At 43.5% G+C, this 14,053-nt stretch overlaps 1 protein-coding gene across 1 annotated transcript; it reads right to left on the reverse strand.

Annotated features, from left to right (window-relative positions):
- Positions 1-140: 140 nt before the first annotated feature.
- Positions 141-13,889, reverse strand: sec24d (SEC24 homolog D, COPII coat complex component). The gene is made up of 23 exons (XM_084003263.1): positions 13,779-13,889; positions 12,608-12,810; positions 12,267-12,369; positions 11,862-11,995; positions 11,155-11,670; positions 10,665-10,786; positions 10,404-10,515; positions 10,127-10,254; positions 8,683-8,821; positions 8,472-8,587; positions 7,550-7,674; positions 6,123-6,314; positions 5,672-5,765; positions 4,882-4,998; positions 4,567-4,737; positions 3,876-3,972; positions 3,635-3,780; positions 3,411-3,549; positions 2,783-2,901; positions 2,445-2,624; positions 2,086-2,277; positions 1,540-1,629; positions 141-1,085 (listed from the first exon to the last, which is right to left on the reverse strand). The coding sequence occupies exons 2-23, from the start codon at positions 12,756-12,758 to the stop codon at positions 945-947; spliced, it is 3,324 nt and encodes a 1,107-aa protein (XP_083859389.1). The 5' UTR covers positions 12,759-12,810; positions 13,779-13,889; the 3' UTR covers positions 141-944.
- Positions 13,890-14,053: the final 164 nt, after the last annotated feature.

Consider the following 14,053-nt stretch of genomic DNA (forward strand, 5'->3'; position numbering starts at 1 on the left):
TCTCTATGTAGAGCGACAGCTGCGATCATTTCATTGTAATCTCACTCAAACAGACTGTTTTCTGCGTCGCTGCACACTGGAGATCAAATCTCTAGCTATGAACGATCAAAGAATCTGATTTCTTTTGTTTTGTTCACACATGTGAATCCAAGTGTATCACTCATGATGTCACGACGGGAATCATTTTCAATCCTGGCAGCAGCGACATTGTTTTCTGCTAAATTATGTATAACCTGATACTGTTGATGCACTCCTCGTATGTTTATTTGAGTATATTTACCACTGGGACAGCGATGAAACGTGGAAGCCTCTATAAGACATTTACAATATTGCAAAAAAAAGAAAAGAAGGGTTTTAAAATGAGTTACTGAGACTCCCGTATCATAAAGACTGGCGAGCTTTATTGAGTTTCAAAGTGAACATCTACAGTATTGCCCACAAATAACCTCTTGTCTTAAAACTACAGAGTAAAACTCAATTGACTGCACTTTGGAGATATATGGTGTATTGCTTATGCCCGTGGGCTTTTTGCCAAAAACGCATTTCGACCCTCAGACGCCGTCGTTCCGGTCTCCACAGTTCATCACGCAGAGTGTCTGTGCGGGAAAACGCTGGATGTGTTGTCCGTGTTTTACTTGGAGATTCCTCGTGTGACAAGTGGTTATTTGAAGATCATACTGTGTGTGTGGACTAAAGGGTGACGAGAGCACGTTAGAAAGGCAGCTTTGGACTCTCAAGGTTTAATCTCAACGGGCTGTCCCCGGTTCCTTCCTCTGTCCTGATAGAGCACTTAAAAGTTTCTTTCTGTGGACCGTCCTTACGATTGAGACGACTGAGACTAACCCTGGGAGGTTTGTGCGTTGGTCCGTTAGATGGCGTGTTTTCTCCCAGGCCGGGTTGGGAAGGGAACACTGAGGCCAAGCGTTTCAGGGGGGGGGAGGGTGTTAAGTGAGCAGCTGCCTGATCTCCCGGTGAACGTAGCAAAGGAAGTCCATGTAGGAAGCTCCACCGTGCAGGCCTTTATCCTCCACCAGGAACTGACGGAACATCATCTCCGGTTTGTCCTTCTGCCTCACGATTTGGAGCTGAGGGGGGAGAAAAAGTCAGTTTGACAATTACCAGCTGTGTTTCACGTGAACGTTGACCTCCATGCTTCAAAATGTACTTACATTTGATTCATTGTTAGTGTTAGTTTTTCTTTTATATGCGTTTTTGCTTCACTTTTGCTTCATCCTCTTCATCAAAAATGATGTCCTTTTTATTTAAATTTAACATTTTAGCAGGTCCCTTTCGATACAAATAGGATTTCCATTCTTGGGTTATGCATTGATTAGTTTATATAGCAACATACTGCTGTTGTTATGAGTTGTGGGGAATGTGTTTACTTACTACCTCCACTAGATGGAGGCAGAGATCACTAAAAGCTGCATGGCAGTGAGCTTCAATTTGTTTTTCTACATTAAGAAAATGTATTTAAATGAAAGGCATGTTTGTTTTTTTTATAAATATGAGAGCATGTTGCTACTCTGGGTGTTTTACCTTCATAGAGTTTGGTCTCTTTTCAATCAAGCCGTTGATGATGGATCGGACCTTGTTTGATAACGGGTTGTCCAGCTCTGGCAGCGCACACTGGAGAAAAACAATTAAGGTTGGTTACATTTAAATAAGGATTAATAAGTCATTGGTACTCCAACAGGTCAAAGAACATTGATACATCATGATGTATTGATTTTAGCATGTGAAGCAAAGAGATCACTAAACAATGTTTAATGAAGTTATTACTTTTCTTCTAAATTCTACTGTCTGTCTTTGACACATTTCTGCTCTCCTGCTTCCTTCTATGTACCACATGTGTTGTTTGTGCTCTGCCTTGAAAATAAATGTCCATTATTTAACTTTGTGTGAGGTTTTTAATTCAAGTACTGGCAGATTGTATTATGAATTTAATGAAGTGTATTAAAAGGGAACAATCCAGCAGCAATCCAGGTGTCAAAAAGGATATGTCTAATCTAACATCTCAAAAATGTAATTTCTATAAATATATATATATGGTGAGGTGGAATAGCGAATAAGTGAATCTCTGACCATGTGTCCTTGCAGGTGGGCGAGGGACGGCAGGTTAAAGATGCTCTGGATGAGTTCTGGAGAGCTGGCTTGGCCCAGCCACAGAAACATGGAGTGGCCGTTCTCCAGCAGGAACATGCCAGAGTCGGTTAGACGCTCCTCCGAGCAGCGCACTGGAGCAGGAACAGCCTCGCTGCCAACATCCATATTGTGCTGGGAAGAAGAAAAAAAAAGATTAGATTACAACATTGACTGAAATTAGACACACATGTCCTTTTAAAATCCTAATGTGAGTCCTCCTCTCAAAATGTGGATTTATATCGGCGTATTTGCAGGAAAAAAAAGTCTAAAAAGACAGTTAGTGTGTATTTGTCCCATACCAGTGGTGTGAGACGTGGGTAGAGCAGCAGCTGCGTGTCCTCCACCCCCATGCCCATGACCGACAGCCGTTGATGGGCTCTGTCATCCGTCGAGAGCTCCGTGCTGCCGACCAAGGGAGCCAGTTTCATCAGGCTGTTCATGTAGACCGGAAACACCTTCATGGCATCAGGCAGGATCAGCTACATGTGGATACAAGCATGAAAACATTACCGTCTGAGAGATGGATGGATGATAAACGTGTATTGTATTACATATCCCATGCACATGGAGGAGTGTTTCCTTAAATCAAAGCCTTAAATCCAACAAATATCCCTTCCAGGTGCTGCCTTGCACTGACCTGGCTGGCAGCGGAGGGGCTGGCACAGTTCTTCCTGTAGCAGGCCAGCATGTGGGCCGTCTGATTCACCAGGATCTCCCTCACGCTCTTTAGAGGCTGGTTCAATATGGCACGGCAAGCTGCGTGGGCATGAGAAAAGGTTAAGGGGGGGGGACAGACGGGCCAAACTGGCAGCGAATGGTAAGTAGGGGAGTAGAAACACAAAAGGGTGAAAAATCAGGCAGCAGGGGGAAGAAGGAGCACAGAAGGGAGCTGAGAAACAGGCGTCCAATGAAAGAAGGTAACTGAAGGTCAGCTGTACTTAAGGGGCAGCTTACAGACCGGCTCAGTGTCATCCGTGCTTTATGCGAAACATGTGCTCCTCATTTACACAACTCTAAATTCTTCTTTTACTCATAAGTCTATGAGCATCAGCAGGTTATCAGGTCACTTCAACAAAAGGTCAGGAGGATACGGCAGTACATCAGCCGGCTACGTCTGCACTACAAGCCCAAGTAAAAGCTGGATGTATTGAATGATCGCCTGGTGAAATAATGCTCAAAAATACATATTTTCTGCTGTTTGGCGACAGTGTTTCAAGCTGTGCTTTAAGAGAACGTGTAGATGAGATCTTTAAAGGGACAGTCACCTGATTTGGCGAGGAAGTTGATGAGCGAGTCGGTCTCGCAGCTCTTGTACAGCTCCGACAGCTGCAAGCTGCAGTTCAGACTGAGGTTGTGGATGCGGAGACGTCGCTGTCCGTTGATGGTGGTGTACAGCAAGGCACACTGGGAAACGGAGTCCGAACAGAAGTTATAAGCAAACCTTGGGGATAGAACGCCAGGCAAAAAACTGTTTTCCTCCCCTACATACCTGCACAAACGCCCCGGTCTCCTCGCTGAGCGTGTCGTCATGCTTGAACTCTACGGTCACAGCCTTGTCGCAATCCACAGCTGCCATCTCTATGTCGGTGGTGTTGTTCATATGGATGCTACCGAAGAACTCGGTGGCTCTGAAACCTGAGGACAGACGTGCACAATAGTGGAGATTATAGGGAGGTTACTCTGTGATGCATCAGGACGTCCCTAATGCACAGTGTCGGTCTGTTCCTTACCTGTACTGGTACGAACACGCATTATGGCGTCAAATCCAATGCTCTTCTGCACGTCTTTTCTCAGATCTGTCAGGAAATGCTCCCCATCAGACTCCACCTGAAACATGAGTACATTTGAGTCAGCAGCTATTTTTGTAGTTTCAACCAGCAGGTGGCAGTATTGTCACAATTTGGTCTCATACTTATTATTATCAGCTTTGGGCTTATAAATATAAATATAAATTTACAAGTAATTTTCTTACTAATACAAAGAGAATATTTACTGAAATGTCAGCGTGAACCAACATTAAAAAGACTGATAGAATGTTAATACCATACTAAATAATATAGTTTTTATTTTATTAATAAAATGCCATATTGTTGTGTGTTAAATGGCTAAATTACACTGTTATTAAAAACATATTTATTATAGACGTTGTCCATGTCTGTTAAACTCCATTGTGCCTTGCATGTAGAGTGTTTCTACAGTTTGGAGTAGCTTCCCACGCTTTCATTCCTATGGGACAGCTCTATAATAGTCTGAGGGTCATTATGCAGATATAACCAGCTTTTACAAGGCTTCAAATGACAGAAATAAAAACATGATTTATTTTGTTACACTATCCTTTATATGGCTTGCTTGCAGCATATTTGAGTGTGTGTTCAACAGCGGGAGCATACTGTAAACAGGCGTGCTTGCCTAATGTTGTACCTGGAAGTTGGTGTACTTGTAGACGGAGCCTCCGGTGTGCGAGGGAACGTCGGCCATGGTTGCCATGTCTACGTACTGACTGGGAAAGAGGAAGAGATCCACACAGCAGCCCTGTGCCACACATTCCTTAGACAGCTGCTCATACACTCCTTTCTGAGGCTGGAACAGAGTCTAAGGGGGAGGAAGGAAAATGGAATTTAATTTGGAGAAGTCGGCAGTTTCCAATAGTAGCATTTTGCAGATTCCCATTAAGCTCAAAGATGGCATCCAGAAAGGTTGGTTTCAATGCTTTGGAGTTCAAAATAAGCGACCCACTTTCTCTTTCTCAGTGTTGACCAGCTTTTTGTCATCCCTGTTCTTCAACTTGCCGGGAGCCTCGGCGGTGGGCATAGAGGACTGGAAGATGAAGAGCTTTCCGCTACATTCTGCTGCCTGGAGGAGGGGGGGGAGAAAGATGAGACAGAAAAGATCTTAAAAAGAACATAAAGGTGTTTATAGCTTTATAATAAAATCATGAGGTCACAGAGCAAAATTCTGCTCCTGCAGAGGATCAGATTCTCCTAATAATAATAATAAAAATATACTACATGTAACCGAAACTGAAAAATAAACTAACTTGAGGTAACAAACATCCAACATACAAACTTAATAAATAAATAAGTCACAGACTCTGGGACTTATGTTTCCAATTAAAAGCTGTGTGTGAACTTTTCCTTTACTGAGCGCCAAAACGTTGACCTCATGTTACTGGCAAAGTTTGTTGGACTCCAAAGTAAACACAAACATATCAGGAGGAGAGAAAAAAAACAGAAACTTCCCTGATTAATAGGTCGAATGAGCTGGGTGAGCAGCAATTTTTCTGTAGTTTGGATTTAAATAGGTTGACCTTTTGTAGAAAAACATGATGTGTTTTGGCTGTGCTACATGTTATTTTAATTCAACAGCAAAGTGATGAAAATTACCAAAAAACAAGAGGCCAGAGTGTTTGATCGACACTGCTGTTTATGAAGTGTGGCTCGTCAAACTGTGCTGACGACTTCCCAAAAACAATAGCCTACATGCAAAGCCATAACATAGCTGTGAGAGGTGCATGTTGACGGCTAACCTTGAATGCCTCCACGCCGGCCTGGATGACGGGAACAAAGACCGTTTCGCTCTCGTTGGTGTCTGCAAACATATCAGGGATCTGGTCCAGGAGGCTGGAGGGGGGAGAGGGACAGGGTTATGGCTGGGTCACCAGTGACATCACTGCCTTGTTTGAATGCCTTCACGTGGCAATGTCTGGTTGAAATGTGTCCAAGTAAAGTACTTGATTCGGTGTTTTGTCGTGCTTTGCGTTTGACTTAACTGTTCTTGTGATATTTGATTAAAGCCACATTAATCTCCACACCAAATGAAGCAGTTTTCCCATCCAGATAAAAAGTAAACACAAGATGTTTTTTTTGTCTAGCTGGACTCCAGAGAATCGGGATGAAATTGGAATAAAACATGCCTCATTCTCTCTGTCCCAACTAGATCCAAGATAAGCAGCTCTTCCACAAACGCCGCCTCCTTACTTGTAGATGACGGCCTTGGAGTCCTGATAGTTGACGAGGAAGCCGTCGAGGAGCGGCACGAACATCTCGGCCGTGTCCGACACCACCATCATCTGGGGCTGGGCCAGAGCGCTCTTCACGTTGTAGAAGTGGAGGACCTTGTTGTAGGTGACGAAGCCGACCTTGACTGCAGAGTTCTCCATGCCTTCCTCACTGGCGAGGGAGGGAGAGAACAAGCCTCGGTGAATTCCATGATGTTTCTAGTAAGTCGGTTGAAATGTTATTTATGTGTGCAGTCTCCCATTTACTTGTGAGATTCATATTGTGAAAAAAAGAGATGTCTGTAGGTTTTCTGGAGAGAACTATGTTACATTTTGGCCCCCAAAAACATAAATTTCCTTGAAATAACAGCTTGATTTAAACCGAAGTACACATCAATATATTTTTGGAAACTTGAAAAGCCCCTGACATTCACCAGAACACCCTGAGCTGAGATGTGGTAGTTATCTTGAACCAAAAGCATACATCAAAAATCTTTTCCCCTCATAGTAATTTAAAAGCATTCTTTAGTGACAGTGCGAACTGCGGTTCGTAGGTCTCTCTTCTTAAATCAAGCAGACGCACCACAGAACATGCAATGTGGCTTAAAAAACAGTTCCTTTTGAAGTAAATACTATGAGAACACGGCTTCTCTCCCAACATTAATCACAGGTGCTGTTGGAAATATGCAAGAAAAACGAGTGATTATAAGTATATCTACAGCTGCATTCACTTAATCTTTATCTCGAGTGAATTAAACATACATTTGCACAATTACATGAACTGCATAAAAAATAAGAGTGTCCAAATGCTTTAATTGAGTGGCTGTAAAAACAAGAGGAAAGCTTCAAACGCAGCCGAAGAGGGCGGTTAACGTGAGTGCACGTCTACACAGTGTTTTAAGGGTGATGTCATGGCAGCGGACAAACGTGAACGTATTGCTGCCGGCACTAATGAAGTGGAGAGAAGAGACGTTTCAAGTTATTTTAGGAGAAACTGTGTGGCCGTTTTTCCTCCGTGATAAATCAAAAACTCACTTCTGGAGTCCAGATAAAGCTTTTTCCTTTTGTTTTTGTTGTGTATGTTTCAGAGTTTAGTGCAATATAACCGTAAAATAAAGGGTTACCTAATATTTTTTCCATTTTTGGCAGCCCTCACTAACCAATACCCACCATCTGCGAAGCTTCATGCAGGAACATTCAGCTGATGAGAACAAACAGCTGGCTTGGTGGTTCAGACTTGAGACTTCAGGGAAGTCCTTTTTTGGCGACGCGTATGATGGATGTGAACTGTATTGACCGGTGTTTCTTGCACTTGGCTTGACAAGTCAATATGGAGGATGCATAGGACTTAATCTAGCAGATTATACATGCCGTTACTGCGTGAGCGTGTGTTTTTCTGATGTTTACCTGGGCAGATTATCCAGTAGAGTCTTCAGCTCGTCACATATCAGTTTGACCAGTCCACTTTTAATGTTGTTATAGGACACGTCAATCATAAAGATGTAGGCGGGAGGATTCGGAGGCTTGTTGTTCTGTGTCGGAAGGCAGGAAGTGGAATAAAATAGTTGCTGTTTAGGATCAAGTTAACATGGTTTGGTAGGCATGCAGCATAAAATTACATGATTTCAAAAGGAAATTAGGGAAAATGTTCCTTGTGCAAACTTAAGCTCCCGAATAAACTAAAAAATAGTCCTCGTTTCGGGAAGGTAGCCTCTGATTTATGATGATTAATCAAACCATAACAACATAGGCCCTGGGTACCACTCTTATGCCTCCTCTTATTTCTATTACTAGATCTTAGATCTCAGTTATGAATTCCTGAATGGAGGGGTATGGGTATGCGTAGGGGGGGATTGTGAGGAAGACACTGTTATGTTTCCACAGTTACGACCCATGACAAGACCATCACCTTGCAGGATTTTGTTTAATAGCTGCCCTGCAGAAGGCTGTTTATACGTCTTAATAAACAGACTGAAAGTGGCCAGAGGGAGTGAGTCAGCTTTACCAGCTTACTCTGTTGTGTTCTCAACAGTCATCGCCTCCATGGGGACGTCAACTTATTGGCATCGATGTCTTTTCTAGTGTTTGTAGAAGCACTGAGCTTGACCCAGCTCATGATGAATAATGTATGATGCCAAAAGACCCTTCAGAAACATCAATAATTAAATGATTTTGGTTTCCGTTTCAAGAGACAAATCTTTTAGTGTCAAATCGCCAATGCGTTAAATCTGTTTATCCAGCATACGATGACTTCGAGAGCTTGTCTCTACTGGTCTTAATAATCCACTCTGCATGATGTGTATTGGATAGTGGTGGACAGGTCCTGTACCTTGCAGTAGTCCAGGGTGGCTACGAACTCGTACGACCCCAGAGACAGCTCAGGCCTCTCATAGAAGTCCACCCTCCGGCCCATGTGGTCAAGATGTTGGAAATAGAAGACAGGCACTGTAGGAAGACGAAGGAACGGCATTTAATATAGAACTTTACAGTTTATTCATATATCCTTTTCTGGCCGCTCAACGTTTTTCATTGTACTGTACCTTCATTGACACAGTTGCAGAAAGCACACTGGTAGCGACGCCCCCCATCAGTGAACTGCATGTAGGGACACATGTAGGCCTTGCACCGATTGCAGCGGATTGGGCCCGTCTCACCGTGGTTCACGACATATAGAGGATTCTACACAGGGACACACAAAAAGACATTTTTTTAATATATATATATACAGAACATTTTTCTAATGTGTAATGTAAAGGCCTGATGCAACCTAGTACCGCATGCAGGCCAGCAGAGGGCGTAAACTGTCTCACTCCCATCTATTGACCACCCTACAGGCTAAATTGAAAATGCTTGCTTCAAATGAACTCCACTGCCATAAAACACAAGCAGCCGAGGAAGCAAGTAGGTGTATTATTAGCCTGGGGGATTCAAAGTGGAGAGTAGATGTGTTTACATCATCTTAGAGCTGTTTAGTGCAGAGAACAAAAGCTGTGGATGACAAAGCAATGCATACAGCATTCAAGCACAGCAGCATGCCCTTTGGAGGTATGTAACTCAGAGACTCAGTATGAATATGCTCCACGTTGCACTACATGTAATCCAATCTGAGAGTACTCAAGGTTGATTTCTTTGTATAAATCTCCCTTTTTTTTTTTCAGTGCTCCCCATCTGACGTGGGCTAATTAGCCTAAAGCCAGATGAGAGAACGCTAACATTGCCTAAAAAGGCCAATGGATGGCTGAGACGAGGCGAGTGGATGTGGAAAACATCTACGGGAGGATTGTTGGACCACATATGATCCAAAAGGAGGTCATTTACAGGACAACTCAACGAGCACGTGGAGACAGCAGTACTTTGGTGGTTGCATACTCTACTGTCCCAAACTAGCTTTTAGTAAGTAAATGCCACAGAAGGAAATCATAAACAACCCCTCAGTGAAGCCCTGAACTACCAGGTAATTGCTGTAACAGCTAGATTTGGGAGAATATAACACAATCATCCATGAAAAATGCAATCGTTTTGTGTTGTTCTAACGAGAGAGAAATGCAGAGTTTCCCACCAGTGTTCTTGTAAGTGTCATTAGTCATACTTGAGATTATACTGTGACGTTTCAAAAAAACCACAGTGCCCGCTAATGATAGAATTGCTTTGGTGTGGGATGAATTGTGTTGCATGCAATGTTTCCCATTTATAGGAACCAAAGTACAGTCTGATTGAACGTATGATGCATCAATGTGTCCATATACAGAAAACCATCAAAACTAAAAACTCTGGACACTGTGCTATGTATCATAGCCTGATCAAGTGATGGATGTTTACTCAACCCAATGCCCACCACCAAAATTACATTCTCAATCTGTGGGAGACACTGCATATTCACAGCTTTTTCCCCCTGCAAGTATTATCTATTATTGATATTATTTGAACTTTTGTTTTTCGATGGGGCAACTGGTCTACTTACTTGAAGTAAAAGTCATGGCTTACCTCAGTGTCTGGCAAATTTGCAAAGGGTTTAATGATGGAGGCCAGGGGTACTTGGCACTGTTTGGCCAGATCGGCAGTGCAGGGAAGGGAGTAGGTGGTGCAGCGCATGAACCTGGGACTGGTGTTGCCTGGGATTAGCAAAGAAATAAGGGTCAGTGACATCAAAATTATGAGAGTGCACCGTTCTGTTACCACATTATTTTTAGCAAAAGCCTATCAAATATAATGTACAAATTGTAGAAAAAAGTGTGTTTAATTAAGTGTTACTATGAGTTACCTTGGTCCTGTACTGTGAAGTCAGTGGTGACCAGAGGTGGAACCTGTCCTCTGACGTTCGTGCTGTAGACCTGTCCCCCTCGTTTTGCTTGGTCATCCTCAATGACTTGAGTCTAAAGCAGTCAAGGAATGCATTACAGTGCAATCTGAATCCTCAGGAGTGGTTGTTTTTACTGGTTCATGTTGAAAATGTGGAATTATGACATTCGTTATGTGAAGGATGCAACCTTCCTCCTCTCAGGAGGATTAGTTGTCAACTCACTATGCTGGGGATAGAGTCAGGGTCCAGTTTCTTCTGAGGTGGTCCAGCCAGTCCTCCTGGTGCACCAGGGAAGGCCCCTGGCATGCCTGGCTGGGGCCCAGCCATGTGTCCCCCAAACTGACCTGTGCATTACAATAGGAAGTACTGGCTATTAAATTGTATTTATTGGCTACAGAGTATACTTGTGTGGAGCAGGGCTCTGTTTTGTTGACGAAATGTTGACTGGAGAATAAGTTCTGATCTGACTGGTCCAATATTAGCGACAAGGACAAATAATTGTAATGTTAATTAAAAGTACAAGGACTGCTAACTCTTCTTATGGACTCTTCAGTATTACAGAACTTTTCAACACAATTCACAACCTAAGAGGAGATTCAAGCATCAAAGACAAACTACATGAAAATATTGAACATTATGCATTGTGAATGTTTTTGAATTTCTGTCTGACTGGTTCAATCTCATTTTCTTTTTTTTTACTAGTCACAGTTACCTGCTTGCTGGGGGTATCCTGCTGGACCAGCAGCTCCGAGACCTGGCTGTTGGAAACCTCCGGGGCCTGGAGGAGGCCCGGGGAATGGTCTACCCATGCCTGCCATAGGAGGGCCTGCCATTGGTTGGCCCGCCATCATTTGGCCTGCCATCGGTTGGCCTGCCATCGGTGGGCCTGCCATCGGTTGGCCTGCCATCGGTTGGCCTGCCATCGGTTGGCCGCCTATTGGTTGGCCGCCCATTGGTTGGCCTACCATTGGTGGGCCTGCCATCAGTTGGCCGCCCATTGGTGGGCCTGCCATCGGTTGGCCGCCCATTGGTGGGCGTGCCATTGGTTGGCCGCCCATTGGTGGGCCTGCAGGGGGTGACTGTTGTGGAGACATCTGGGGGGACATGTGGGGTGACTGCAGGCCTGGAGACATCTGTGGCTGGCCCATTGCTGGAGGTAGGGGTGTTTGGAAAGGCTGCTGGGCTACAGAGCTTGGTGGAGGAGGAGTGCTCTGCATGGGACTTGAGGCTAAACAATGATGTGGTGACATGAAGAAATACAATGTGGTGAGTACATTCTTGCTGTCATTTTTCCAAATCCCCGTCTCATCTTGTTTACTGAAATCAATGATCAAACAAACTTTATTTGGCTGTTCTATTTTGTTGCTGCCATGCCAAACCCTGCTGTAACAACTATAAATCAGTAAATAGCAAACGTACCATAGTTGCCCAAGTTCATAGCATTCATCTGATTACTGAGCTGCTGCGCTGGAGGCGGGGCCGTAGATGCCATGCTGTTGAATGGAGACTGCAGAGGTTGTCCATAAGCAGAAGCAGGTGGTGGAGCAGGGTATCTGAGGAATAAGAGAACACTTATTCATATGATGTGCTTGATACCTGAAATCGTTTTAAATGTTGCTAACTTCTCGTAGCATCCAATCTTGCTGATTAAAAAATGTTTTACTTGCAGAATCACTAACTTTAACAAAAAAAAAAGAGATAAGAAGGAAAATTGTGGCCTATACGATTCACCAACTTTAGACATTTCTTCATCTATTTCAACAAATCCATACTCTTGATGTTGATTTCAGAGAGAAACCAATGCCATTGACTGAAATGGGTTACCTTTGTGGATGTGCGCCATTCTGCTGGACATTTGGATTGTACTGACTGGACCCTGGAGGAGGAGGCATACCAGCAGCAGAGGAAACGGGTGATTTCATCATACCTGTGGTGAGCAACAAACATCATGTGTACAGTATTTGTATGTACTTCGCTGCATCAGAGGATCAATATATTTTGATAAAAGTATGTTCCAAGGAGGTACTGCTCTTCATTCTTTGTTTGAGACTTTTTGACTTTAAATATGTAAGCTCAGGTTCTTCAGGGGTCAGAGTTCATGAATGAACTATTGTGACCGGACTTGGAAAATTGATGCCTAGCAACTAGATGTAGAAGTCCGTTACCTGTTGGCGGAGCGGTGAATCCCTGAGGCACTCCCCCGTAGTGCCCATAGAGGGGCTGTGCGGGACCAGTTCCAAATCCACCTTGGTAGCCCCCCATCCCCGGCTGGGCCTGGGAGTACGGGGGTGCAGCAACATAACCCTGTTGACTCATTTTGATGGGATGTCACTGTCTTCTCATGCCAGGAGGAATGAGTTTGGACAACCTGTTAAGTTGAAAGAGTGACATTTAAAGTTTACGTGTACACATGTAATTTAGTGTTTTGGTAATCTGTAAAAGGTTTGAACAGATTCATAAATCTAACATGCCTACAAGAACCTACCGACAACGACTGATACCTGACCTCAATCAATCATCCACACTCGTGTAACGTGGACCTTTGACGTTGATATTGAGAGATAAGACAGGCCTATCTTTGCCAATATTATCTTCAAGTGACTGCATGAGTTGACAGTTTCTGTTTAGCTGTCTACAACGCTACACTGACCCTCACATTTGAACAAATGCGGAAATAAGAGTACACTTATAAGCCTATAATTAAGGCAATTAACCAAGCGCCTGCAGCCAACTACCTTTTTGACGTTAAAGCCACGGGCCTCTGTCAAACCTTTTGAAACAAGTTGAACTTCGACACAGCTGGCGTCAACGAAAAAAAAAAAAACAGCTGCGCACTGACAACTACATGAAAGCCATTTTATTGCTACGTAATAAACGTAATTAACCCATTTCCCTCGATCTACAGCACATATGGAGCAGCAAACAGCCGTCTTTAGTTAATAATTTCAATAGTTAATCGTGTATGCCACTTCCGAGGACTGCCACGTCAAAGACCGTTATGACGGCTAAAGATTTGAGCATCCCTGCCTTCCTTTAATTCACACACAGCTGAACGTACACACGTTATCCTCTCAATATTACCGTATTGTGGCTTTTACACATAGCTTAACACCTTAGTCGAACGAGTGCAGTGACTGTACATCCAGCGGTGATTAACGTCAACGACACATTGATAGAAAACGTCTTGCTAGCTACGCGGAAATCAAAACAAAGTTTCCCTTTACGTCAGATACGCACTCATTTCGATCATAACTGCCATCAAATGAAGACGCAGACGAGACAGGAGTTCACATTTTCCATGGCTGCTTGTGTAAATGTTGTCGTAAAGGTATTTACCTGAATACTGGGCAGAGTCCTCTTCGCTGTCTATTACCCTCAGTGAAAGCAGAGTGCCACGTCAAACTCCACCGAAAGCGCCGGTCGCTACGTTGGTAACGCGACGGAAAACCACTCGTGTCGACAACGCGGAAACGACTCAACGTTTCCGGTTTTGCATTTCAAAATAAAATATTAAATAACCAATAAACGTTCTTACACGACGTGAGTGACACAAACGTAATACTTCTTTCTACAAAATATACCCTTCCATGCGTATTTAACAACGTTGATGT

This window comes from Eutrigla gurnardus, assembly GCF_963514095.1.
Source record: "Eutrigla gurnardus genome assembly, chromosome: 23".
Taxonomy (NCBI): Eukaryota; Metazoa; Chordata; class Actinopteri; order Perciformes; family Triglidae; genus Eutrigla; species Eutrigla gurnardus.